At 34.9% G+C, this 26,998-nt stretch overlaps 1 protein-coding gene across 2 annotated transcripts; it reads left to right on the top strand.

Moving 5' to 3' along the window:
* The first annotated feature begins 470 nt into the window (after positions 1–470).
* On the top strand, positions 471–16,930 carry LOC128856778 (putative mediator of RNA polymerase II transcription subunit 26). Of its 2 annotated transcripts, none has more exons than XM_054092095.1 (4): positions 471–703; positions 8,164–8,764; positions 9,389–10,722; positions 16,729–16,930. In XM_054092095.1, exons 2-3 carry the CDS (start codon positions 8,312–8,314, stop codon positions 10,679–10,681), a joined length of 1,746 nt encoding a protein of 581 aa, XP_053948070.1. In that variant the 5' UTR covers positions 471–703; positions 8,164–8,311; the 3' UTR covers positions 10,682–10,722; positions 16,729–16,930. The 2 variants fall into 2 exon arrangements, with proteins under 2 accessions (XP_053948070.1, XP_053948071.1); XM_054092096.1 differs by lacking the exon at positions 471–703 and adding an exon at positions 2,274–2,672.
* The last annotated feature ends 10,068 nt before the right edge of the window (positions 16,931–26,998 follow it).

Genomic DNA, 26,998 nt, shown 5'->3' with positions numbered 1-26,998 from the left:
AAGTTTTCACTTCAAAAACAACAAATTATTTATTATTTAACCAGTTTGCATTTTTCATTCATATATTTAAGAAACTGTTGTCGAACGCTCTCTGCTTTACATGTAAGCGCGTGCTAAAATACATCCGAACCAGACGATGCTAAAGTATTAAATGTCAAAATGTCGCGGAAACATTTTTGCCCGTGTGTACGCGAATGAAACATCAAAAGAGAATTTCCAGTGTCTCCCCTCCAGATGTCTCCTCGTGTAAGTCGGGACTTAGGTGATGGCAATTACCCAGCTGAATTTTTCGCCGTAGATATGATCAACGTCAAGATGACATGCTTTACAATTGTGTTTGCTGAGCTATTGTTGTAAATGGAACATTTACTCACGTATGCCAATTTATTGCCTCGCAGTTGTCCTTTAATTTAATTCATTTACCACCTATTGTACGCAATTCGCCTCGCATTAGTAACATCATCTTATTCGAATTCGCCTTCGTGTCAGGCATGAACATAAGTATGGCAACATCGATGATTGCATCTCAATTTTCCAGTTGAATTTTTGTACAACCATTTGCGGATGTTGTGAATTATTAGATTTATTGAATGAAATTAAGATTGTAGAATACTTGATAGACTTGTGAAATAAAATGATAATCCGATTGGGCAATATATATTTCTGTTACATACAATAAAACTTTGTCTATAATATACTAACGGTGAGTGTTTTTTAAGATGTACCATTCGCTCTTTGAAGCATTAAGAATTTTTCAATGAAATTCACTTAAAATGTTAATGCAGATTTTCTTTCACTAAAATTAACTCTACGCTATTCAGTTAATAATAGTATCAGTGTAAAGGTAAGTTGCTGGTTTAATAATACATCAACGATGTAAATGCCGTTTAATCCTACATTTGTGCATAGATATGTATGCTTAGTTCACCATGCCAAACATACATATGTATGTGCATATGTATATATGTATGTTTGTCAAAAATATATGTATGGAGAGTAAATTGCACACCAAATTTTCCGAAATTTAAGAAAATGATTTCCGATATCTGTAAGGATTTCTTTACGAATTTTGAATGAAACTCGTGTGGTGAGATTAGCACGAACTCTGTAATGTATTACCTGTACGTGTTCTTAGGAATCCTAAAAGATTTCTTTGAGTATTTTGGCCAGTTTCTGAAAGAAAATTCTAGAAGATTTGCTTAAAGATATTCTTTAAGAATATTCTGTTTACTTTCTGAAAGAAAACTAAATGGTTTATTGAGTTGGCTTTCCATTATGATCTCGAGAGTTTTGTTGGGGAAATCCCCGTTTGTTCTCCCGCCCCTTTTAAAAAAAGGGGTATAAGGGGGGGTAGAGGGGTGTATCCCCATCTTAAAACTGAAAACAGAACCTACCGGAGGCTTATAGTTTTTAAGTTATTTGAGTTTAAAAATTGTAAAATTGACCAAGAATCCTCCTATTTTGGTTACTACAACCAGCCGAAGTGCTGCCAGACATCGTATAAATAAACAATTTTAGAAGATAATAAATGACTAGAAATACAAAATTTTACAAATTATTTCTATATTATATACGTCTATTCATATATATATATATATATATATATATATAGGTATATTTATGGATATATGTATATATTTATATACATATATATATTAATGCTTGATTTTCAGTAAAGTATGTTTGATTGTATGCATTTTGAATATATGATATACATATATATATGATATATATATTTTTAATTCCAAATTTTCACTATATTATGAATATATGATATATATATATAGACATATATATATTTAAAAAAAAAGAAAAAAAAAGCGCCGCAGGCGAAAATTTGGAATAAAAAATCGCGCGATTTTTAATTCCAAATTTTCCCTATATTATGAATATATGATATATATATATACATATATATATTTAAAAAAAAAAAGAAAAAAAAGCGCCGCAGGCGAAAATTTGGAATAAAAAATCGCGCGATTTTTAATTCCAAATTTTCCCTATATTATGAATATATGATATATATATATACATATATATATTTAAAAAAAAAAAGAAAAAAAAGCGCCGCAGGCGAAAATTTGGAATAAAAAATCGCGCGATTTTTAATTCCAAATTTTCACTATATTATACATATATATATTTAAAAAAAAAGAAAAAAAAAGCGCCGCAGGCGAAAATTTGGAATAAAAAATCGCGCGATTTTTTTATATATTAAATATCTATATATAAAAAAGAATAATTAAAACATTTTGCGTACAACTTTTTTCTTCGTAGGCGGCCTTCGGCCGCACTGCAAAAAAAATCACCCTTAATAGTCAAACACCGTCTCCGCTGCACATCGGAGTTTTACGTGAAGCGGAACTGTATTTCGAAAATCATATCGATATTATATTTATTGTATTTATGAACTCAATATATACACTTTAGAGGTTGTAAACCCCCATTCCTTCATTATTCTAACAGAAAAGAGTGTGTGGAAATTATGTTCCTATGTTGCTTCGTTTTCAATGGCATTCTATTATTTTTTTTATTTTTTGCTTCTGGCAGCACTCCATTCAGCCATGCTTTTCAGTTATTGTAAATTTAGCTGGCATATTTGGAGTTAGCAACTTAAAAATGCAATATAAATGGTTAATTTGTGGTATAAATAAATAAAAAGAGTTAAAAACGTATGTGTATGTTAATATAGTTTCAATATTTATTAAAATAAATGTGATAAATGCACTTATTCTATCAAAATTTGGTGAAGATAAAAGACAAACTTTATCAACAAATAACTTAAAAACTATTATTAACAGAATAGTGTTGGTGCTAGTTTTAGCAAAATAAGCACGAAGTGAACATCTCCTGTGAATTTCATTGAAAAATTCGTAATATTTCTCCCAAAAGAAGTGATGGGAGAACACATGGGGTCGGAGCCCCGGAGTTCTCAGAGGGGCCAGACTCGAGAGTAATTCTGAATTATATGAAGTAGACATAATTGGAAAGGGCCCGCATTTGCAATTTTCCCCCGGGGCCCGGATATGCTCTCTACGGCCCGGCCTAAGTGTCTGAACCAATATAAAAAATTAATCCACACAAATGTAGCAAATATACCAATTTTTGATTTATATTTTTTTTTCTCATAAATTATCGATAAGAATTAATAGGGAAATTTAACGTTAAAAATTAAAAAAAAAAAAATGCCAAAAAAACTTCGAAATGAGGATGGGTTGGCTTTAGTAATGCCTTTAACGATTTATTTAATGAAACCCAGTAAAGCTGTTAGTGATGGGTTGTTAGACAATCTTTATAACTCCGGGAATAATAGTTTTGCAATTACAGTCGAACTTCCATATAGTGAATTCGCACGGGACCTGAAAATCACTTCACTATATAGAAACTTCATTATAAAGAAACATTGATTTTTTATGTAATTTTATTTAAAATAATCAGTGAGTTTGGTTTGAATTACAGTCTTCCATTTTTCATTTTCAATAAAAGCTTCCAAATCATGTAGAGAGTAGAAAACATTAATCGGCACGTCACTCCTCATTTCCACAAAGGTTCTAATTACGCTAATGGATGAAGCAGCTTGTATCAACGTAGGTAATGCCTCCTCAGTTTCTGCCAATTCTTCAACGGTCAAATCGTATTCATCGTTATCTGAAATAATATTTACATATTAAATTTTCGTTTGACTATAAAAAGATAAATGTTTACCAGGTTCAGCTGGAACTCCGCGACTTTCAAAAATGCTGTTGAGAATATCTTCTTCGCATGGGTTGTCCCAAGTCTGCACACCATTATCAACATTTACGTAGTCATCAAACGATGCTTCGATATTTGCTACTTTTTTAAATGAAGACTGTAAAGCAGCCAAATCCGATATTGAAAGAAGGTCCTCTTCATCCCAATGCTCAAATGGAATCTGCATAGCATCTTTTGAAAATCCAGCCTTTTTAAAACAGTTGGCAATTGTTTCTGGTTTAACATAGACATTCCATACATTGCTAAGATTTCGAACTGCTTGCAGCAAGTCTATGGCCATAACAAAATTTCCCTCATCCACTTGAGTCAATATATTCGTTAAAATTCGTTTTCTGTAATGTTGTTTCATGTTGTAGATAATGCCTTGGTCCATTGGTTGCAGTAACGAAGTCATGTTGGGAGGAAAATAAGCGAGATGAATGTTTCTCAACTTGTCTCTTACATCTTTAAGGTGGGCAGTGCAGTTATCAACAAAAAACAACACCTTTCTGTTTTGATCACAAAATTTTTTCTCGAGTTTTACAATCCATTTCGTAAAAATCTCACTGGTTATCCATGCTTTTTTGTTAAGCTCATAATCGACACCTAAAGATTTTATTCCCTTGAAGCACCTCGGATTTTTGGCCTTTCCGATTACCAGCAATTTTAGCTTTTCTGATCCAGTCATATTGCTTCCCACCAGGACAGTTATTCTCTCCTTGCTTTGCTTCCCACCAAAGCATTTTTCATTTTTGAATGCCAGTGTTTTAGTTGGCAAGCATTTGAAAAACAAAGCAGTCTCGTCGGCATTAAAAATGTCGTTAATGTTGTAATTTTCAATTAATTTTGGTAAGACGTTCGTTACTCATTCATCACCGTTTTCTATGTTGGCGTCAGCACTTTCCCCACATAATGTCTTTTGAATAACGCCATGCCGACTTTTGAACTTGTCTAACCAACCTATACTTGCCTCAAATTCGTGGTGTCCTAGTGCTTTCGCAAAATCTTTGCCCTTTTGCTTCAATAATGGTCCAGATAAAGGGAGATTCCTACCACGTGCAACGAGTAACCATTTCAGCATTGCTTCGTCAATATCCTCAAAATGACAAGGTCGAAGTCTTTTGCGTTTGGTATTTACTACCAAATCCTCCGCATTTTTTAAAATCACTTCCTTATTTTTTAAAATATTTGATAAAGTGCTGGGAAGAACTCCGAATTCATTGGCAATATATTTTTTTTTTTTCTTTCCTTCATTAACTTTGTTAATCATTAATAACTTTTTTTCAAGCGAAATGCTGCTTCGATGCGTCATTTTAACTTCAATCACTGAATAAAACTGTAATAGCTCAGCTCTTTCTGTTTTAATTTTGGGATTCCCCTCATTACAGTTTGTCCACATCTAACTGTAATTTTTTGCAACAGAAAACTTTTGAAAAAATTCACTATATGGAGACAAAAACTTAGGACGCTTGAATTTCCAGCTGTAAAATTTGTTCATTATATAGAAAACTTCACTATATAGAAATTCATTACAAGGAGACAAAAATACACCGAAAGTAGAACGAAAAAGCAGTGTCTTCGAAACCAGTTCATTATAAGGAGAGCTTCATTATATGGAAGTTCACTGTAGAGAAGTTCGACTGTATTTGCCTTCCAAATGCCTTCAGCAACTTCACTATAGTTTGGCACATTGTGCTGTATATTCTTCTAAGTTTGTTTTTGTATTTGAGTTATTTCAATGAAAACTAATTGCAAATCATTTACCTATATCACCATTTCTGATTTTAAAAGACAAAAAAATCACTGGAATTGGCAAACAAAAGATGGAAGCGCCAATAATGATTATATAAACACCGAAAAGGAGCAATTTTCAATCATAATCTCTTTTTATTGCTTGAGCATTTAATTTAAAGTTTTTTACCTTATATATTGTTAAAATTCTATTATTAAAAGTACTCGGACCTTGGCTTTAGCGTACAAAATAAATGTTTATAATTAGAATAGCTGGTCCATATTCTTTTTTATTTATGAATAAGTATCAAATATCTTTGGCATAGTAAACATTTAAAAAAAATACAAAAATATTGAAATTTCTGGATTTAACGAACCTAAATCGCTAGAAAATACGCTTTAATACGTTTCCACTACAGTCGGTTCTACGTTACCGAAACGACCCGGATTTATATCCGGCCAAGGACTGTCACTCCAGCAGCAATCCCCGTATGTAAATATGGGGAATGTTTATGCTGCTACAACAACAACAACAACGCGCGAAAAATCTCGTGGGCTTACTGCATGTTGCCGTTTATTAACATTACCCTTTGCAGAGTTGAAAATCGTTTAATGGAAGCTTCAGTGTTGTTCAGCTTGGTATTCTCAACTGCCAACACACAAGAATCTGTGAATAAGATAATTTTGAGTAGCTACATATTATACTTGATTTTTTCTAAATATCTTGAGTCTTAATAGAAGTACGAGATCTGTTCAAAAAATAAGGTGAAGGTTTAGAGTTTTCGCGGGCTACGTACATTCGACTTTCGATATTATTTTTTTATGGACTCTTCTATTGGGCTTTGGTTCCGATGCCATAACCATATACCCATGATTCGGTACCAGTTATAACCCTTCTAAGCAAATCTGGATCATCGTTGCCGTCATTCAGCAATTCCTCAGCGATGCTCATGCGACGTTGTTTTTGGTCAAAATTCAGCAGTTTTGGAACGAACTTCGCTGCCACATGCTTCATGCACAAAATTTCCGAGCCAACCGATATGTCGACATCCTCAGCAACTTCTCTAATTGTGAATCGACGATTCTCCATAACAATTTTGTTCACTTTCACAACATTTTCATCGTTTGTTGATGTGCTGGTGCGTCCAGAGCGAGCGTCGTCATTCACATCTCGACATACTGTGAAAAGCTTGTACCATTTGTAACCCTTTTTTTTACTCAGAGCTTTCACCGTATGCCACTGTCAACATTTCAAGCTTTTTTGAGCACTTAATTCCATTTTTTACAAAAAAATTGATACAACTTCTTTGATCCATTTTTTTCGATAGTAGAAAATCGGAAAAAAAAATCTCTGTGTCCAAACACCCGGAGAGATGATTTTTCGACGAAGTATTGATAGCAGGACATTTGAAACAATTTAGTTATGCATTTTTGATTGCCTGAAAATTAAAAATTTTTCAAGTAAAGTTGAAATATTGGGGGTAACAGTAAATAACAATTAAATAATGCATAATAAAGCTTTCAGAAAGGTAGCAGAGACAGCGCCAGACACAGGAACAAAAAGTTTTAAGAATATTCGAGCTAAAAAAAGTCATCGCAGCCCTTGTGGGCGCTAAAAGTATATTTTTTTTAAATTTGATGTTTCGCCTATTATGGAGTTTTGCGTTATTATGCTGAAGGTGGATATAAAAAGCACCAGGAATATTTGCGTATATTCTCAAAGGCCAAATCAGATGTCAGTTGGTCATCAAAGCTCTATTGAGTATGCAGCAATCACCGCTTTGAGTCATTATTTTTATTAATTGTTTCACAAATCATTCAATTCTAGTGTTCAAATTTTTCGGTGGGATATTTTTTTCACCGTCTCTAATAAGGTCTGTCTTATTTTTATCCTTAAATTGATCGGGCCATTATATTTAAGATTTTTGACGTATCGGCCTTAAGTTTCATATCAGTATTCTCATCATTAAGTGCACCTGTATTTCATTCTGTTTCGTCACTTACTTTTGCATATCGCGGCTAATCTGTGCTTTAGCTCAGTTTTTTCTCGCAATCGCTCGTACAAGAAAATGGTCAGGACGCAGTTCGGTTGTCTGCGGTTGATCGGTGTTATTGGAATTTTTAATTATTTATTGGACTTTATTTTTTAAATAAATAAATAGGATTGCTATTGTAAAGAAAACGCATATTTGAAGTGCGAGTGATAGCGAGGGCAATTTTTTTAGAAACAAAACTTCTTTTAGAGCACTAATAACCGATTTTTTACAAGTCATTTAATTTTTAGCGATTTACATTTAATATTCAGGATCTTCCTCCAGCTATTGAAAAATTAAATTGCGGACACTCGAAATTGTATTGCAGTAACTGCGTATTTCAGATCCCCACACAAGATCTACATCAGAAGGCTCAAAAATATATCTGAATTCATCACTTTTACATGGTAGTCCCTGAGCAATTAGATCACATATTTTTAATCCTGATTTTAGCTTACTTAGAACACGAATCGTATTAAAAGTACTATCTGCCCTTGGAAAAGTATTTATCTCTACCCATCATTGCCAAAAGAAGCAAACAAGAGATCACTGCACTTAAAAGCGGCTAGAAGCTGCAATAAAAGCATATTGTCATCACACATATGTTTTCTACAATCAAGAAAAAACTGTAAAATGCAATGTCTTTTATTTGCTTATCATTTTTTAGTGGCGGAATTATTTGCCTGTAAAGAAATACCGATTGAGAGCCCCGCTTTTGTTTTGGCTCACTGTTATATTACGTACCTACATAGCGCATATGAAAGTAACTAAACGGTTCACATTGTAAATAAAATTAAATACACACCAACTACCAAATGCAGAACGAGATATACCCAGGATTTGCCAAACTGCAAACCTCGGAATCACCAAAATTTGCAAACGCTTCCAAAATGCAGACTTCTAAAGTGATAGCTCCTGGGAACTTTGTCGCATCAGAAATTAGTGATGATAATTATACGCATGATATACTGCAGAATCGCACATTGAATCCAGATTTTGCAGAAAAGTCAAATAATTTAAAGACCACCAAAAGGAATTACCGAAGCCAGAGCAGTGGGAGTAGTGCTCGAGATTTCATCCCTTCGGAAGATCTTGATAACTTAGAGCTGTGTATACCACATTCGAACGTAGCAAGGGAATTTGATCGTGGTAACAATATGCTTTCAGGCGCATGTTGTGATAGCTATTCTGGTGAGTCCAATTCTGCTGACCGGCGGAGAAAGGGACATGGACGTCGATGCAATAGAAATGTAGAAAGATCTCATCAGGTGAGTGAATAGTTAAGTTTGAACTAAACATTTACTCACCATATAATACAACACATAAATAAATAAGTTCTATGACACTACTGCGATGGTAACGCCCTTTTAATTAAAAAAGAATATGTTTGCAATTACAGCTGAATAAATATGAGCTCTTATTCGCATAGTAATATAAAATTATGTTCGCATATGCGGGATTATCGATTCAGATTGCGATAATTAATCTCCCCGTTAGACTTAAAACTAATTAAATTAGTTCGTTAGTTTGTGTGAATAAATAATATTAATATGGGAGAAAGGCAAAGAGATACATCAATTTATTTAGAACCAGGTTTTCGGTGATAGTTTAACAGTGGTGGAATTTTAACCCAAACGGCACAATTGACTGGCAGTAGTAAGACAAAAGCGACTAATATGCATGCAAAATGCGTTTTAATATATATTTTATAATAAAAAATAAGAGACCAAAGCGATTTTGGATTCTTTTATTAAAAATATCTCTATTAATCCTTTTTTCTTGCCGATGTTTTGTTGGCCCACCTCCCTTTCTTTTTAAAATCAAATGGGGTGATAACTTCGCATATATAAACATAATATAACATTCCTAATCGTGTTCTTTTTTTATAATAGGTGAATTGGCCGCGTAACATTACCGCTACAATGGAACGTTTTGAACCTGCGCAGAGTAATAGACCGCCTTCCTCTGCATCTTCTTTGGATTACGGGTTCGCTGCTAGTGTAGTTACTTCGGCGGCAGAACTACCGCACTGTTCGCAGATAACACAACCTCTTGAAGTGCCGAAACATGACATTGAGATGCTCAGAGGAGCTGGATCAATGAATCATGTCTACTCCTACGCATATTATGAACCAGGATCTGTAAAATGTCATTCAAATAATCCGCGGAATAATGGGCAAATGTTAAACACTACGACAATGCGTTCCAATAACGTGGAAACTTCTAAGAATGCACATCGCAACTCCATTCGTACTTTACTCTCAAAAGGTTTTCGTTCCAAATCAATTGCTGGACAATCTATATCTTTGTCTCCATCTCCGTCTCCGTCTCCATGTGTGGAAGATCGCCATACTTATACAACTCGATATGGAACAACGGAAAACCTGTACGAAGAAGTAAACGAGCAAAAGATTAGAAAAGTTCTTTCCGATAATCGTATTGAAGTTTCCGCTGCTAATAATGTAAAAGAAGAGCTTCGTCGAGTTCAACACAACCACTTTCGTGTACTGGATGAGCTAAATTTATCTCTGGAAGCTTTAATTATGCCTCCTAGTCCACTAAACCTAAGTCCTAACAATAGGCAGGACATGGAGGATACCACAGGGAAGGTTGACATTTCTGTAGCTATCGGAAATATCTCAACGCCTTCAACGGTTTCTTCTTCATCGCCAAATTTACCGCAAAAACCACGGCGGTTTGGTTTGCTTGGAGGTGATTCATCTTCATTACTCTCATCAGGCCAATCCCATGATTTCTCAAATAATAGCCTTGAAAATGTATCAGTTACATTTCATTCAATGGATCTTAAAGACCGGCCTCATAATTCGTCCAACAATCCCGAGTTTGATGAAGGTGATTTGGATAGCGGATTTAGTGGTAGCGGAAGTAGTAGCGGTGCCAGTTGCAATGAAAGTTTGCGAGATTATAAAATAGGAAGCACACTGTTGACCCGTAACCAGTCTTTCCTTCATAAGAAAAACCTTTGTTACTCACCTACATCTTCTGGGGTATTTGCTTCGAAGACTAGTGTGGCATCACATGAAGATGTAGTTCCAGGCAATAAAAACAATGAAGTAACATCGTTTGTTTGTGTTCACCGTTGCTCAGATACGAATAAATTATCCATGCCATCGACGTCAACGGGTCCTAAATCTAAAAATAGTTTTTGGTCTATGAAATCGTAATGCTACGAATGAGTGCTGTGGATGGAACTGTTATTTTATAGGTAAATACTACGTAATCTATGTATGACTAAAATGTATAATAGTTAGCAATTTTAAAAATATTTTTGTTCAAAAACTGGTACATATGCGAACATAATTGTGCCATTATGGCATACTTATTCCCGCTCGACCCATGCGTTATGTTAATTTGAAATATTATTATTTAAAGCGCGAAAAATGTTCTCAGAGTTTTTCTTTTTTAAATATTGAGAACTTATTTGCACATTCGGTGATCATATGGAAAATCTACCCGCAGGTGTTAGCCAAAATATAGATGCATTATTAGTGGACTACCGTAATATTTTGTAGCAACAATTGTAGCTATGTATGTCAAGATATGCACGTACATGTTTTCCTTATATCGTCCCCTTAGTATAACAATAGCCTATGTGCTCATAGGCTATTATTTTTTTATTGAATTTTTGGATTCTCCATCGTCGATTTTACATGTGGTCAAAATTTTGTCAAATTCTAGTTCCACAAAGTGGATCAAAACGTCAGTCAAAAAATAATAAATATTTACAGATATAATGAGATTTGAGTGAGAGCTACTTTCGACAAAAAGTTTGAAATTCATTTTCTCAAAACATCAAAAAATTTATAGGCTATTTTAATACTAAGAGGACGATATATTGATAACCGGTGAGCATTTCAGTTAAAATAGAAGCATTCCTTTTATGAGAACGAATTTACATACTATATTCAGTGTGAAGTTCGAGTTCAGCGTGAGTTTTTGACTTCAACTGATGTGGGGTTATTTTGAAGAGAACTGCACTCCCACTCTATACTTTTACAGCCTTGAGGTCTTTGGCACTGATGTGTTAAGAAGCGACCACCTTGACTCCTTGGCTCCTTGCCTCCTTGGCACCATAAGATCTACTCAGATTTCTTCGAAAGTCGAGTAGATTTAAAGAAAATTAAAAAGGGAACCCAAGTGCAGTACAAAGGGCTTAATTGTGTCCGAGTGCTGTACTTGCTAGTCTGTCCCGACAAAAAACAAAAAATTCAAGCATGATTTGTGCATACTTCATAAATTTTGCGAATTAAGAAATGTTGTATCTTTTAAACTCGGATAGACCTCGCTGATAAAATGATAAGCTATTTAATTTCTCTCCGTAAAACTCTTCCTTGGTTCGAAAAAGTTAGGTTATTGCATTTTTTAAGTTTATAGAAAAAATTTTCAATGGTATTATTACTTTAGTGTATGAAAGTTGGCCGCAATTTTTTTATTTTTTGAAATATACATTTTCTTTTTCAATTTCTATAATTACAATTTTTTAACATACAGAAATAAGTAAACAGAAGCATTGTTTATCAGTGGTAAATACCTTAACAGGTACGAGTATAGTAATTAAAAATTTAAATAGTAATAAATATTAATCATTATATCGGGTGTTTTTTAGCTGCATGAGAACTATCGATATCGATGACTATGGTTTGCCATGGCAAACTTGGTTGATATTTCCGTTCAGTAAGGTTTGGCAAGTCATCATGAATCGTTTAACGCCAGAACAACGCTTCCAAATGTGGAAATTTACTTTGAAAAAAAAAAAAATCTGTTCGCGAAGTTCATAGAGCACTGAGGAAAGAGTTGCCGTTACGGTAAATGACGAACGCTATAGAGCCATGCTAAATGAATTTTTCTTTCCAAATTATCAACTAAACATCGACGACATATGGTTCCAACAAGGCGGTGTAACTTACCATTCAGCGCGCTTAACAATCGACTTATAATTGGCGCTTACACCTTTTTTGGGTGTTTGACCGAACTCCTCCCCCTATTTGTGACGTGCGTCTTGATGTTGTTCAACAAATGGATGGACCTATAGTTTTAATCCGACTCCGAACGGCAGATATTTTTATGAGGAGCTTTTTCATGGCAGAAATACACTCGGGGATTTGCCATTGTCTGCAGAGGGGCGACCGCTATTAGCAAAATCTGTTTCTTCAATTTGATATTTCATGCACGTAGATTCGAACCTACGTACTCCGAATGATAGTAACGCACTAACCATTCGGCTACGGAGGTCGTCATTCCAACACTACTTTTCTTTATTACCATTTTAAGTTCTCAAGTTCTTAAAAAAAACACCCGATAAATACCCTACACCAAAATATTTAAAGCCTCTTTTGAGTATATTGTTCGCCCGATTTCAATCAAACAAGCAGCGATTAATAACTTGCTTTTGTGCAGAAATGTCAACCCCGATATAAAGAGCCGTGACATATAACATATAGACGAAAACCAATCAAGCTTAAAAGAAACGAATGCATAAATTATATACAGTTAAGGAAAAAATTTATTAATTTACCTTACGAATATCTTAGAAATACAAAATAAGGGCGGAGCTCTACTACTCTAAATTAATAAAGCGTTTGCATTAATATTTAAAGGACCAAAAACAAAGTTTATTTACAAAACAAAAAGCTAAATCAAAAGCATAACAATAACAGAAATAACAAAAACAATAAAAATTCATGAGAAAAAAGTCTACATACAGTGTTAAAAATCGAATAGAATATTTGATTTCTTTTAAATAAATAAAAGAAAACAATATATTTTTAATATTTTGTAGGACCACCTTGGGCTCCAATAACCGCCTGAAGACGACGTGGCATAGACATAACTAAATTCTCCGTAATACTGGACGCAATTTCCGACCACGCCCGAGTTAAGAAAGTTTTCAGTGTTTCACGACTTCTGATATCATATTTGCGAGCAGATTTTTCCAAAACGTCCCAAATATGCTCAATTGGGTCTGGTGACTGGGGAGGTGTTTTGAGCTGTCTTGGTGCATGATAAAGAAGCCAGTCTCGAACAATATGCGCAGTATGCTTGGGGTCTTGTTGGAAAATCCATTGGTTTCCCAGGCCCAAGCTTTTCACAGATGACTTCAGATTTTGTTCCAATATTGCCTTATACTGATATCTATCCATAACGCATTCAACAAAAACCAATCGACCAACTCCAGATGCCGCCATAGCTCCCCACACCATAACACTAACCTCACCATGTTTCACAGTAGGTATAATATTTTTGGGATCAAGTGCAGTATTCGGTTTTTGCCAAACCTTGTTTCGGCCGCCATTCCCGAAAATATTATACTTACTTTCATCAGTAAATATAACTTTCTTCCAAAAATCCATTCCTTTCTGTAAATGAGCCTTAGCAAAATCCAGACAAAGTTGACGATTCTTGACTGAAATAAATTGCTTTTTGCGTGCTGTTCTACTTTTAAAGCCGCCATCATGCAAAACGTTTATTATTGTTCTTGATGAAACACAAATATTCGAACATCTTGCAAAGTATTCGGCTAGTTTTGGGGCACTTGTTTTTGGATCTTTGTTGACTTCTTTAAGGACACTACAGGCATCGCGTCTTGAAAGCTTCTTCGGTGTTCCAGCTCTTGGCTGTTGGTTTTTTTTTTTTTATAGTTTTTGACAATAGTTTGCACTAGAGCGACTTAATTTTACTATTTTAGCAATTTCCCCGTAAGACTTGTTTTCTTTTCGAAGATTAACCACCAAATTTCGAACTGATTGCTGAATTTCTTTTCTATTTGCCATTTTTAAAGTTAAAACGTGTTTTACAAATCGCTTTCTGAATTTAAATAATTGTAATGCTTGACAGATAAAGCAAATCAAGAAAACTAACGGTTTTTTTCCCTTTAAGTTCTTCGTTTTCCTATGTATTTTAAGAGTTGCCAAAGCTGTATGTAGACTTTTTTCCCACCGATTTCTATGTTTATCGCCAATAATTTATAAGTTACCAATATTTTCAAACTTTTTTTTCTTCCAACATTCTTAACGATTAATGTCGTAAACTTTCACATCAAAATTATGTTGAAAATTATCACTAGTTCTCTAGAAGTTGAAAATAGTAGGGTGTATGTAGAGTTTTTTCCTTAACTGGATACCGTACTTATGGTAAGTGGTAGATAGTGGAAAAATGGGGCGTAGCACCTCCCATACAAACTTAAATCTGATATTTTGTGCACGAATAAAAAGAACCAAAGAAAATTTCAAAATCTTAAAATGATTTAATGAATCCCTAGCAGGCTTTGAAAAAAAAATTAATATTTTATCACAGGAAAAAAATGCTTTTTGAGCTCAGGAATCCCACAAATTCTCCTATAGAGAAATTTCTTGTATATGTTTAGATAATTATTATATTATTATACATAGTAAACCAGAGTTACGATTTTAAAATTTAGGAAAAATTTGCAAACTGCTATACTTATTTCGAAAAAAGCAAACAGAGCTTAAGATATTGAAATATTCGTGAAAATCTTTATTTTTGGCCTAGGAAGTGTCCTTTTCATATTAAAGATAACCTTAATGCGTATGCAAATTTTTGCTCTATAATATTAAAATAAATAAAACCTACTACTTACATTGAGAATTGTTATTGGTCGAATCTTCGACCACGGGCGATACGAGTATATATAATTCGCGCAAAGTGTATTATTTACACGAAATGTCTTAGGGAGTTTTACTCCATTCATAACTCCGTTACCATTTAAAAAAATGTACATCTTTACTGGGAACACCCTTAAAAAGAATAATATCGTATGTATGGCAAACTTTATTGGCAAAAGATACCAAACAAGAATTACGCATGTACGTACTTACATGCAGACGTGTCTAAATACAGATTTTTTTAATGCTGCGGTCAATATGAAAATTATGATGATCTTCCAATTGACCAGTTCTGGGCAAATGTACTCATCAAATGCGTTCATTCGATATATTTTTACTCTGTTCCTGTTGTGGTTTAGGCAAGCTAAGATTTTTATTTAATAGTATAAATCTTCTGCTTAATTGGCGCGATAACCGCTTACGCGATTTTGGCAGAGTTTAACAAAGTGCGCCAGTCGTTTCTTTCTCGTGCCAACCGGCGCCAACGCAAAGGAGGCCTTCCTCTTCCTCTGCTACCACCAGCTGGTACCGCATCGAGTACTTTCAGAGCCGGAGCGTTTGTATCCACTCGGACGACATGACCCAGTCAACGTAGCCACTGGCTCTTTATTCGTTGCGCTATGTCTATGTCGTCGTAAAGCTCACACAGCTCATCGTTCCATCGCCTGCGATATTTGCCATTGCCTACGTGCAAAGGTCAAAAAATCTTGCGCATAATCTTTCTATCAAATACTCCAAGCGTCGCTTCATCGGATGTTGTCATCGTCCTCGTCCATTAAATAAGCCTCGGATGAGAATAGTATGAATAGTATAGGCAAAAAAGAAAGTACAATTATGTATCTAACCTAATGTTTAAAAATTAACTACTTACAATTTTAACAATAAAACTCAGAATTTAATTCATAACAATTGATAAATTTATAAACTAATTAAAGAGAATTGATTCTTAATTTTAATTAAATTTAACAAATTTTATAATTTTAATTTTAATTACAAATGTCTGTACGCACTAATAAATTCTTACAAAAGGGAACAGTTTCACATTATTTCATGTCGATCTTCCCGCTAACGCGCTGCAGATAATGTTAAGGTGTTGAGAATTGAATTGAAAACATTAAAAAATATTCAGGTGTGAGCGCAATATTAAAAATCCCATTGGTCACACTTTATAGAAAAAACTGCTGCATACTTGACATATTTAAAAAGTAATTGTAATATATATTAATATTATAATATGAATCAAGCCACTTGCAACGGTGTATGACTCCGAACGGCAATATCCCATTTTTGTGGTTTCAGATGCACTGCACTCCAGCACAGAGATAATTATGCAATTTTGTGACGCATTGCTCTCGGACAAATACTTGTCCTTGTAATTTAAATTAGTAATTGTTTTGTTTTCTAAAGCTCTAGTTTATTCAGATTACACGATCACAAAGTTAGGGACAATTTTGTCCACTGACGCCTTTCCCTTTATTAGATAATATTTTAATACAGGCATCTGCTGGAGGTGTCCGAGGTAGGGATCGACTCCATGATATTTTGTTGGCCTATGCTTCTTATTAAATCTTTGGTTTTACTCTTTTCAGGTTCTTCGCTCATTTGTATGACCGATGAATAAATAAATGCTGCGTTAATTGCTTATTATCGCTTGTATCAGTTGTCTTGTGAAGTTAACCAGGAAAAAGTATAGCCCTGTTGGCACGCAGAGTATAATTACACACATATATATGTATTTCGCTGCAAGTATTATTGAAATTATAAATAAGCACAATAAAATAATTTAATTTATTTTTGGTATTTATGTACATGAGGAATTAGGGAAATTCAGATATACTTATACATACTACCTAAGTTTGCCACTAAAGTGATTTTAACTATGGATAATATTCATACATGTGTACAAATAAATAGCAATAGATGAAATTGTTTTAAAATAAATGCAACCTGCAAACTAATTAAAATGTTATGCAAGTAGTCACTTCTGTTGGCCCAAATTTTGTAAGTACATACAGTGTGTTCGAGCCTCAACAATTGCGGCAGTGTTAATTTTTAAGAGATAGCGTCACGTTTAACCGAAAATTCCGCCGTGATGTTGGCAACGCGTGTGATCAATAAAATGTTGATCATATGTTGTTCATCACTAGGAACAAAATGTAATAAACAAATTTTCACTGAGGAATTGAGATAGAAGGCCAAAAGTAAGTAAATTTTGAAACAAATACTAATTCCATGCTCTCTATTTGATTGTTTTCATTGGAAAGTTAAGCTCGCCTGGAACCAAGTTGTTGGAGGACCCAGTTGTTGATTGGGCGTGATTGGATTAAGATTGATTTGAAAAATAAATCGGTTCTTCGGAAAATCGGTCCATTTAAGAAAAGCACTTATTCATTTAAATGGCAAAATTATTGAAACGATTTTCGCCAAATTCGAAAACTTTTTAATTATTTGAAGTCAATTCGAAAATTAGTCGACCATATACAGGGTGGCTGATGAATTTTGCTACATTAAGAAACTCAAATAACTTTTTTTTTAGTGCATGGAATTCATTTATTTTTTTTTCAAGTTGAAGGTCATTAAATTTTATTAAATGTAGCTTAACTAGTTTTAAAAATAATTGAATTTAAATGCCCCCCATGCTCGTTGACACAAGTGCGGCATCTTAGTAAAAAGTTGTTCATTGCTGCTTTGAGAGTTGCGACAGGAATAGCCGCAATTGTTGCCCGAATGGATTGTTTTAGTTCATCCAAATTTGTTGGCTTTGTTTTATAAACTTCTTGTTTACATAAACCCCACAAGAAAAAGTCAGGTGCAGTAAGGTCAGGCGACCTGGGGGGCCAACGAAATTCGGAGTTTCTTGAAATCAGTTTATTGGGAAATTTTCGTCGCAACTCTGTCATAACAGTCTGGGCTATGTGAGACGTTGCCCCATCTTGTTGAAACCACACAGAGTTGAAAGGAATTCTCTTTCGGCGTAGTTCTGGATAGAAAAATTCTTTCAGCATTTTCAAATAACGGTCTCCAGTAACCGTAACGGTGTGACCATTTTCTTCAAAAAAATAAGGCCCGACAATACAGCGTGAAGAAACCGCACACCACACTGTCACGCGAAGAGGATGCAATTCCGTCTCGTGGAGTATCTGTGGGTTAGAAGTACTCCATATTCGACAATTTTGTTTGTTCACATTGCCGTTTAAATCGAAATGGGCCTCATCAGACATGAAAAGGCAGTTTAACATGTTTTGGTCTTCTTCCACCATTTGCAGGATCTTCTGGCAAAATTCCAGGCGAATCGGCAAGTCTGCTGCATTCAGTTTGTTAACCATTTGAATTTTGTAGGGAAATAAGTCTAAATCTTTGTGCATTATTGTTTGCAAAGACTGTCGGCTGACACCAAGTTGAGCAGATAAGCTTCTTGTTGAAACCCTTGGATTGCTTTGTATAGCTGCAGCTACAGCAGCGATCGTTTCCTCCGTCCGAACTGGTGGGTTTGGATGATAAGGCCTTCTTGCGACTGTTTCTTGCTCAGCAAAATTATTCACCAGTCTCATTATGGTCCATCTGCTCGGGGGATCGCCGCCAAACATCCGCCTGTACTCTCTCTGTACCAAAACTACGGACTCCAGTGCATGATAGCGGCGGACTATCCAAATTCTTGTTTGCGTGTCCCAGTTATCCATTTTAATAAATTTTAAAGATCAATCTGCAAATTAAAACAAAAATGGAACAGATAACTTAAAAAGAAAAAAAGTTATTCAATTTTTTTTTGGTAGAGGTAATTTTGACAAACTCCTCATAAAAAATATCTGCCGTTCGGAGTCGGCTTGAAACTGTAGGCCCCTCCATTTGTGGAAGAGCATCTAGACGCACACCACAAATAGGAGGAGGAGCTCGGCCAAACACCCAAAAAGGGTGTACGCGCCAATTATATATAATATACATATACATATATAAGGCACGCAGGCGGCCGACGTAGCCGAATGGGGTTAGTGCGTGACTACCATTCTGAAGTGCGCGGTACAGTGGTCGAAATAGTCGATCTAGCGGAATTTAATTCATATCTCGAAAAAAAAAAAATTTACAGTACTTGCAGTGGTATATTTTTAATGCTCTATTATACAATGTTAACAAAATGGGTTTTATTTGCTAGATGTAAGATTAAAGTATCTAATAGAAAAATATTTTTTTTATTTTTTGTTTTTATTTTATAACTTATTTATACTAAATTTTATTAATTTTTCAGTCACAATCGGGGTCGCTTCCATATGAGTTAAGCTCTTCATATGTGATATATTTTTCAAAAAGAAGTTGCAATATTTCTTTACCCAAAAACAGTTTTTTCAATAACTGTGCTTTAGATAAAGATGTCATCACAAGATCGGTCGAATAGAAAATAATTAGAAAGTTGAATAGCATTAAAAGTAAGCAGCCGATTTTGCATATTTACGATCACAACGAATCACATTAATAAAAAAAATAAAGATTTGCTTGAATACGGTCGAATTTCGTAAAACTCGTAACAAAATGGGTTTTATTTGCTAGATGTAAGATTAAAGTATCTAATAGAAAAAAATTTTTTTTATTTTTTGTTTTTATTTTATAACTTATTTATACTAAATTTTATTAATTTTTCAGTCACAATCGGGGTCGCTTCCATATAAGTTAAGCTCTTCATATGTGATATATTTTTCAAAAAGAAGTTGCAATATTTCTTTACCCAAAAACAGTTTTTTTCAATAACTGTGCTTTAGATAAAGATGTCATCACAAGATCGGTCGAATAGAAAATAATTAGAAAGTTGAATAGCATTAAAAGTAAGCAGCCGATTTTGCATATTTACGATCACAACGAATCACATTAATAAAAAAAATAAAGATTTGCTTGAATACGGTCGAATTTCGTAAAACTCGCAGTAGGTAATACAAGTGTTAACTTTGACTACAATTTGTAATTAAAAAATATACACATATGTATATCACAAATCCGCATTTTTTTAGTTATTTCATTCCTTTAACTTTAAACTAAAAATGAATTTGTTTATTAATGTAGCGAGTTTGCCTATCGTAAAAAGGTGAGAAAATTTTAATCTGCACTTGGCGCAACTCTTGTTTTGTTTGAAAACTCACACAGAACGTTAATACATTAACGTTCTGACTCACAGCTGTGCGAATATGCAAAGCAGAACAAAATAGATAGGGTTAATCTCTGCAGTGGATTATTGGTTAGGCAAAGAAATAAAATTTAAGTGTGCTCTGCCCAATCCATAAGAAGGGCGATCCTGCAACTGTGCCAATTGCCGCGGGATTAGTCTTCTAAATATCGCCTATAAGGTTCTAGCGAACGTATTGTGTGAAAGGATGAAGCCCACCGTCAACCAACTGATTGGACCTGATCAGTGTGGCCTTAGACCTGGAAAGTCTACCATCGACCAAATATTTACAATACGCCAAATCTTGGAAAAGACCCACGAAAGGAGAATCGACACACACCATCTTTTCGTCGATTTCAAAGCTGCATTCGACAGTACGAAGAAGAGTTATCTGTATGCCGCGATGTCTGAATTTGGTATCCCCACAAAACTAATACGGCTTTGCAAGATAACGTTGCTCAACATCAGCAGTGCCGTCAGAATTGGGAAGGACCTCTCGGAGCCGTTTGATACCAAACGAGGTTTTAGATAGGGTGACTCGCTGTCGTGTGACTTCTTTAATCTGATGTGGAGAGCATCGTACGAGCCGCAGAACTTAATCGCTCAGGCACAATATATTATAAGAGCGTACAATTGTTGGCGTATGCCGATGATGTTGACATCATCGGCCTTAACAACCGCGCTGTTAGTTTTGCCTTCTCCAAACTGGCAAAACGAATGGGTCTGGTGGTGAACGGGGACAAAACGAAGTATCTCCTGTCTTCAAACAAACAGTCGGCGCACTAGCGTATCGGCACCCACGTCACTGTGGACAGTTATAATTTTGAGGTTGTAAAGGACTTCGTAAAGTTAGGAACCAGCATTAACACCGATGACAATGTCAGCCTTGAAATCCAACGAAGAATCTCTCTTGCCAACAAGTGCTACTTTGGACTAAGTAGGCAACTAAGCAGTAAAGTCCTCTCTCGACGAACAAAACTAACACTCTACAAGACTCTCATCATGCCCGTCCTAACGTATGGCGCAGAAGCTTGGACGATGACAACATCCGATGAAGCGACGGTTGGAGTGTTCGAGAGAAAGATTCTGCGTAAGATTTTTGGACCTTTGCACGTTGGCAACGGCGAATATCGCAGACGATGGAACGATGAGCTGTATGGGCTTTACGACGACATAGACATAGCGCAGCGAATAAAGATCCAGCGGCTACGTTGATTGGGTCATGTCGTCCGAATGGATACAAACGCTCCGGCTTTGAAAGTATTCGATGCGGTACCAGCTGGTGGTAGCAGAGGAAGAGGGCGGCCACCTCTGCGTTGGAAAGATCAGGTGGAGAAGGATTTGACTTCACTTGGTGTGTCCAATTGGCGCCGGCTAGCACGAGAAAGAAACGACTGGCGCGCTTTGTTAAACTCTGCCAAAATCGCGTAAGCGGTTATCGCGCCAATTAAGAAGAGAAAAAAAAAAATATTGGCGGCATTTCACAACTTTAATTTTTTATAAAATCCCGCTAGATTGCTCATTTCGACCACTGTTCACAGGTCCGAATCTCCATGCATGAAGCATCAAATATAGAAAACATTTAAGCAGTTAAGCAATGAGCGATATTCGAGCGCGTATAGTATATGTATGTATATATATTGGCCGCCGTAGCCGGATGGATAGGGCGTGACTACCATTCGGAAGTGCGTAATTTCGAATCTCGGTACATGAACATCAAACAATAGAAATTTTTTTTTCTAATAGCGGTCGTCCCTCGGCAGGCAAACCTCAAAGTGTATTTCTGCTATGAAAAAGCGTATCATAAAAACCGTTTGCCTCTCGGAGTACACAAAAAATGTAGGTTTCCACATTTCTGGAGCAACATCATGACGCACGCCACATGTGGAGGAAAGAGTTCACCAAACATCCAAGGGTGTACGAGCCAATTATATACATATGTATGTATAATATATATTAATAAATTGCGAATATCGGCTGGCAGTAGAAGATACCTTTAATATTTTATTTTGGTATTGTGAATTACGATCGAACAACATTCGACAAATGTTCGCCCTATTGTGAATTGACCTGCCGCGCAAGATCTGCATTTCTTACCTTTAAAAAAAAATTAAACTAAATTACTTACTTTTTATTGCCCATTTATTTATTACTAGTCAACACTTGCAATAGTATTAGTAGTAGTGTTATTACTATTAATATTACGGCTACAGCGAACTAATTCAAGCAAGATCTATCTGTTCACTCAATCATGGTTGTTCATGGAACTCAAATCAGAAATTTTGAGACACTTTAAGTTAATTCATGACGATCGCTATTAGAGAAAGCGTTTTCTGCCATTTAGTGTTTCGTGCACAAAGCGGATTTCGAACTGTGCACTTCCGAATGATAGTCACACACCAACTCACGTGAGGGATTTGCCATATTTCATGTGGTAAAATAAATGCTCAGCGAATCGAACAAACAATAAAATAGACTGTAGCGCATGTGTTAAAGTGGAAGAGAAGACTCGAACTCTTTCATAAATGATTCAGCTTCAAGTCCTGCGGTGCCATATTTTTCTTTTCCTTATACAGAAATTATAGGTATTTTATCAGCATCCATTCGACTTCAGGAAATCCCAGTCAACAGAGGCGGTAAGATGTCATTAAAATGTTTGGCGGCAAGAGGTCTATAAGAAGAAAGGAAATAATTCCAGGATCAGTAGAGACGAGATCAATAAATCAGTTTCAACGAATTCTGTGCTTTCTAATATCCATATTTGCTTTAAGGGGTTAGGGGTAGTCAGGGGCCCGAAAAATGATGATTTTCAAATGATGAGAAGTCTCATGCGGTGATCATCACAAGTCTTTGGAGATTCATCTAATAAATCGGACAAGAGAAATTAGTTTTATTAATAGATAATCTTGTGCTTGGTCGAAGTTTTTTTTTTGTCAAAATTAACAATATGGCGGTCTCAAGAAATATTTTTCAGCTTTTCGAGAAAAAACCAAGTATTAATTGTTTAAAAAATCGAAATTTTTGAAGAAAAAAATCCTTCGATCAGACACGAGTTTTTTATGTTTTTCAAAAGCTGTATAAACATAAAACATAGTTTTGAGAAAAACGCACTTAAAGTTTTGCTATCGATTTATGTAGAGTTATACGAATTATTTAATTATTTATACTGTGTCATCTATTCCTGGGTCATATAATAGTTCTTCAGCCGTCATAGCAGCTTCCAAAATACCGATTTGCCGTTGCCTACGTAGCATCCTACCTTCTCGACTGTTAACGTAAGAACGCTTCTGTACCACTTTCATACTTGTGTGCTGCTAGCTACTTGCTCTCGAACGCTCCGGAGCGCCTGAGCGCACTTTGTTAATTGTTGGATAACTCGCAAAGTATGTGTCGGATTCACTTGAAATTTTCACACACTATTTTTTAAGATATTATACTTTAATAAACTTCAAAAAAATCCAATTTTTTGAAAATTGTGACTACCCCTAACACCTTAAAATCACTAAGCGACAAATAACTTCGAAAAGCTAAAGTTGCTCCAACTAGCTGGTACTCCCATAAGAGAAATTCGCCGATCGCATAGGATTAAGAGTGTAAGCGAAAGCTCTTTCGCAAAGAAAAGGAAAAAAGGTAAGGAACAAAAAATGTGTCTTAACTTACAAAAATCGGTAGAAGAAGACATCACAGCAGAGTTCGTTTACAAATTTTTGCACCATAAATGTACTTTAAATACTCACCCTTTTGTTGTTAATATAAATTTTGTTAAATGTTATTAAATTCCTTTCCAGTAAGTTGATTAAATATGGATTTTTTCATATTAACAAGCAATTCTGGGTTAGGTTTAATCAGACCATAATAAATAATTTTCGTATAATTATCGCTGCCATATATTGAATTCCATCTTCCTGAATTTCATCCAATTCTAAATCTTCAGCCTCAGAAACTGGATATATTCTTCTTCCGGTAATATGGCAACTACCTTTGTTGCCATAGACGCCCCAAGTAGGTCAGACGTCTCAGGCATTGATCGTATGATAAGAGTACCACACTTGGGAATAGACGTGTCCTCTTGAAAACACTCGGCTGTATTGGGCAACAATTAAACCACTGGCACTAAAATTATGATGTTTTCCTTTCTTGCAATAAAATCGCATTTACTCTGTTCTACACAACGGCTGTCAAGTTCTTTCTAGAACTATTCTGCTCTACAAAAAATGAGGATGAGTGTTGTTCGGCTGATTTTAGTGGAATGAATGTAAATCTTTCTATTTTATTATATTAAATAATTTGTGGAATTATTGCCTATAAGTATTCTCATATGAAATATGTATCATTTTCATGCGCATATGGCAATATTTTCGTAATATCGGTGTGATGGGTACCCAGAAAATAAAAGTCTGTGAAACAACGCAGTAATATCCGGCCAAACTGTTGTACATATTTGTAGAGTCGATGCCACCTTAGCTTTTTATATCCGATCTTCATAAAAACAATGACAAAAACACCGTGTTTCATTTACTGATTTGGGCTACATTGAAATTACATTTCCATAGATACATTACTGCTACCAAACATTGAAGCCATATTCCGTCAATGGCACCTAGTCAGGTATAAAACCTTATTTTCGTTTTTCAAGAATAATCAGTTTTTATGTATAATCCATTGAGAACATTTCGTGGCTGGGAACAACCATCCGCATTTCTTAGCGTTTCAAAGAAAAATAAACGAAACAAAACCTAGTCGTTAACGCCAAACTAACTAATTTTTTTTAAATTAAATCTAACAAAAGCAAAAAATAAATATTGTATATAATTCAATAATACAAAATTTATTCGTTCATAATGCTTCTTAAACAAAAAATTTGACTACATTTAAAATGTAAAAATTTTATCTCAAATTAATTTCAAAGTCAAGGTATTTCCGCATAATTTTTAACTCGCAGCCATAAAATTGGTTTATAGTCAAGGCGCATTAAACAGATAGCAGTAGCAGGGTTGCAAATGTAGATGTTTCTATTTATTTGGCCCATAAATTGTTAAATTTCGTTTGAATTATTCTAAATTGTCGATCTATGAACAAAAGATTTTCAAATTCTAGGGATCAAAGGCAAAAAACAAAATATGTGCATTGATCTTGTGGTCAACTGCCATTTTTAATATTAATTTGTTTTGCATTTCGATCCGTAAAGCACGATTTTTGTTTTCATAATTAGAAAAAAAACAACTTAGTTCAACTAATTATTAAATTATCATTAATATATTATATAATATATATATTAAGCCGGGTCGATTTGTGGAGAGGCAAAAAAAATCGTCCATTGCTCTGTGAAAATCATATTCTAGGGATCAAAATAAGAAACTTTGCCGAAGGAACCATACCTCTAAAGCGAATTCTGATGTCCCCCAATTAGGGTCGAACTTTTAGTGTCTTTTGTGGGGAGGCAAAAAAATCGCCCATTGCTCTGTGAAAATCATATTCTAGGGATCAAAATAAGATAACTTTGCCGAAGGACCCAAATTGGGGGACATCAGAATTCGTTTTGAGGTATGGTTCCTTCGGCAAAGTTTCTTATTTTGATCCCTAGAATACGATTTTCACAGAGCAATGAGCGATTTTTAAATCGACCCGCCCTAATATATATACATACCTATATATAAAATTTCAAATCGAATGTATTAAAACCCAGAGATTTAGTGATCTTTAAGTAAAAAGTTCTAAAAAGTTATTATTTTTTAAATATGTATTCCACAAATAGTGTTGAATTTAAAGTTATGTAAATAAACCAAGAGTTTTACAAATGTTTGTACACTACAATTGTTTGTCAAGCAGAAAATTGAGCTAGATGAATAATTAGTTCGAAATCTAAAATAATGTTTTAGATGTTTCATTTATTCAGTTTAATATTTTATTGGATTGACTTATTCCATCGACTCCAGTATTTAACGCTCCTAAAGTTACATTTCTCTTCTACCCATAAGCTGTATCCCCTTTTATACAGTTATCTTTTCTAAGCGGTGCTAAGGTTTTGTAACCGATTCCTGATGCAACGTCCAAATCACAAGCATATTACCATTTGTATATCGTCATTGGGTAGGCCATTAAAGTTTCTTGTATTGTGAGAATAGCATAGTACCAGAAAAAGCACAATCACACTCCGATATCAATCTTTTTGCAGAGTTGAAATTCAGGACGACGTGAGGTCGATTTCGCATTACTTTCCCTAGGGGTCATACTTTCACCGAGCATTGACATACAGTTGAATTGAATGGGGATGCATCTGTATCAACCAAGATGATGCGATTAAAATAACTTAATTTCATTCGGGTGCCTTGTTTTTTAAGCCGTGATAATTTTTTACCGGTATTCATTGACGTCGTGAGCGTTTATTAACAACTTCTGTTGGCGCTGACTTGATGTCTCTATTTAGTTGACCACTACTGTATATCAAATACATATGTACTATATATGTATTTGCAACAATACAATATCAATTCCTCAGACACTCTATAACTAAGGTCGCTGGTCAAAATATTGCAAATAATACTGAAGCTACCCCTTTCTATCTTTTATCTGCCCAATAGCTATCTAACCAATATGAACGGTTGGTTGTATATATATTGCCACGGCCTTTGTTGGCCGAATCTATTGGAGAATACGAATAAATTCCACTCAGGTGAGTGTTGAAATGACAGAAATATAGCAGATAATTT

This window comes from Anastrepha ludens, chromosome 3 (genome assembly GCF_028408465.1).
Source record: "Anastrepha ludens isolate Willacy chromosome 3, idAnaLude1.1, whole genome shotgun sequence".
Taxonomy (NCBI): Eukaryota; Metazoa; Arthropoda; class Insecta; order Diptera; family Tephritidae; genus Anastrepha; species Anastrepha ludens.
The sequence above is the reverse complement of the archived record's forward strand: the minus strand, read 5'-3'. Positions and strand labels throughout refer to the sequence as shown.

Coding starts and splice junctions, on each gene's coding strand:
- LOC128856778 (XM_054092095.1), top strand. CDS start 8,312: ATGCAGAACGAGATATACCCAGGATTTGCCAAACTGCAAACCTCGGAA. Junction 8,765..9,388: donor ATGTAGAAAGATCTCATCAG/GTGAGTGAATAG, acceptor TTTTTATAATAG/GTGAATTGGCCGCGTAACAT.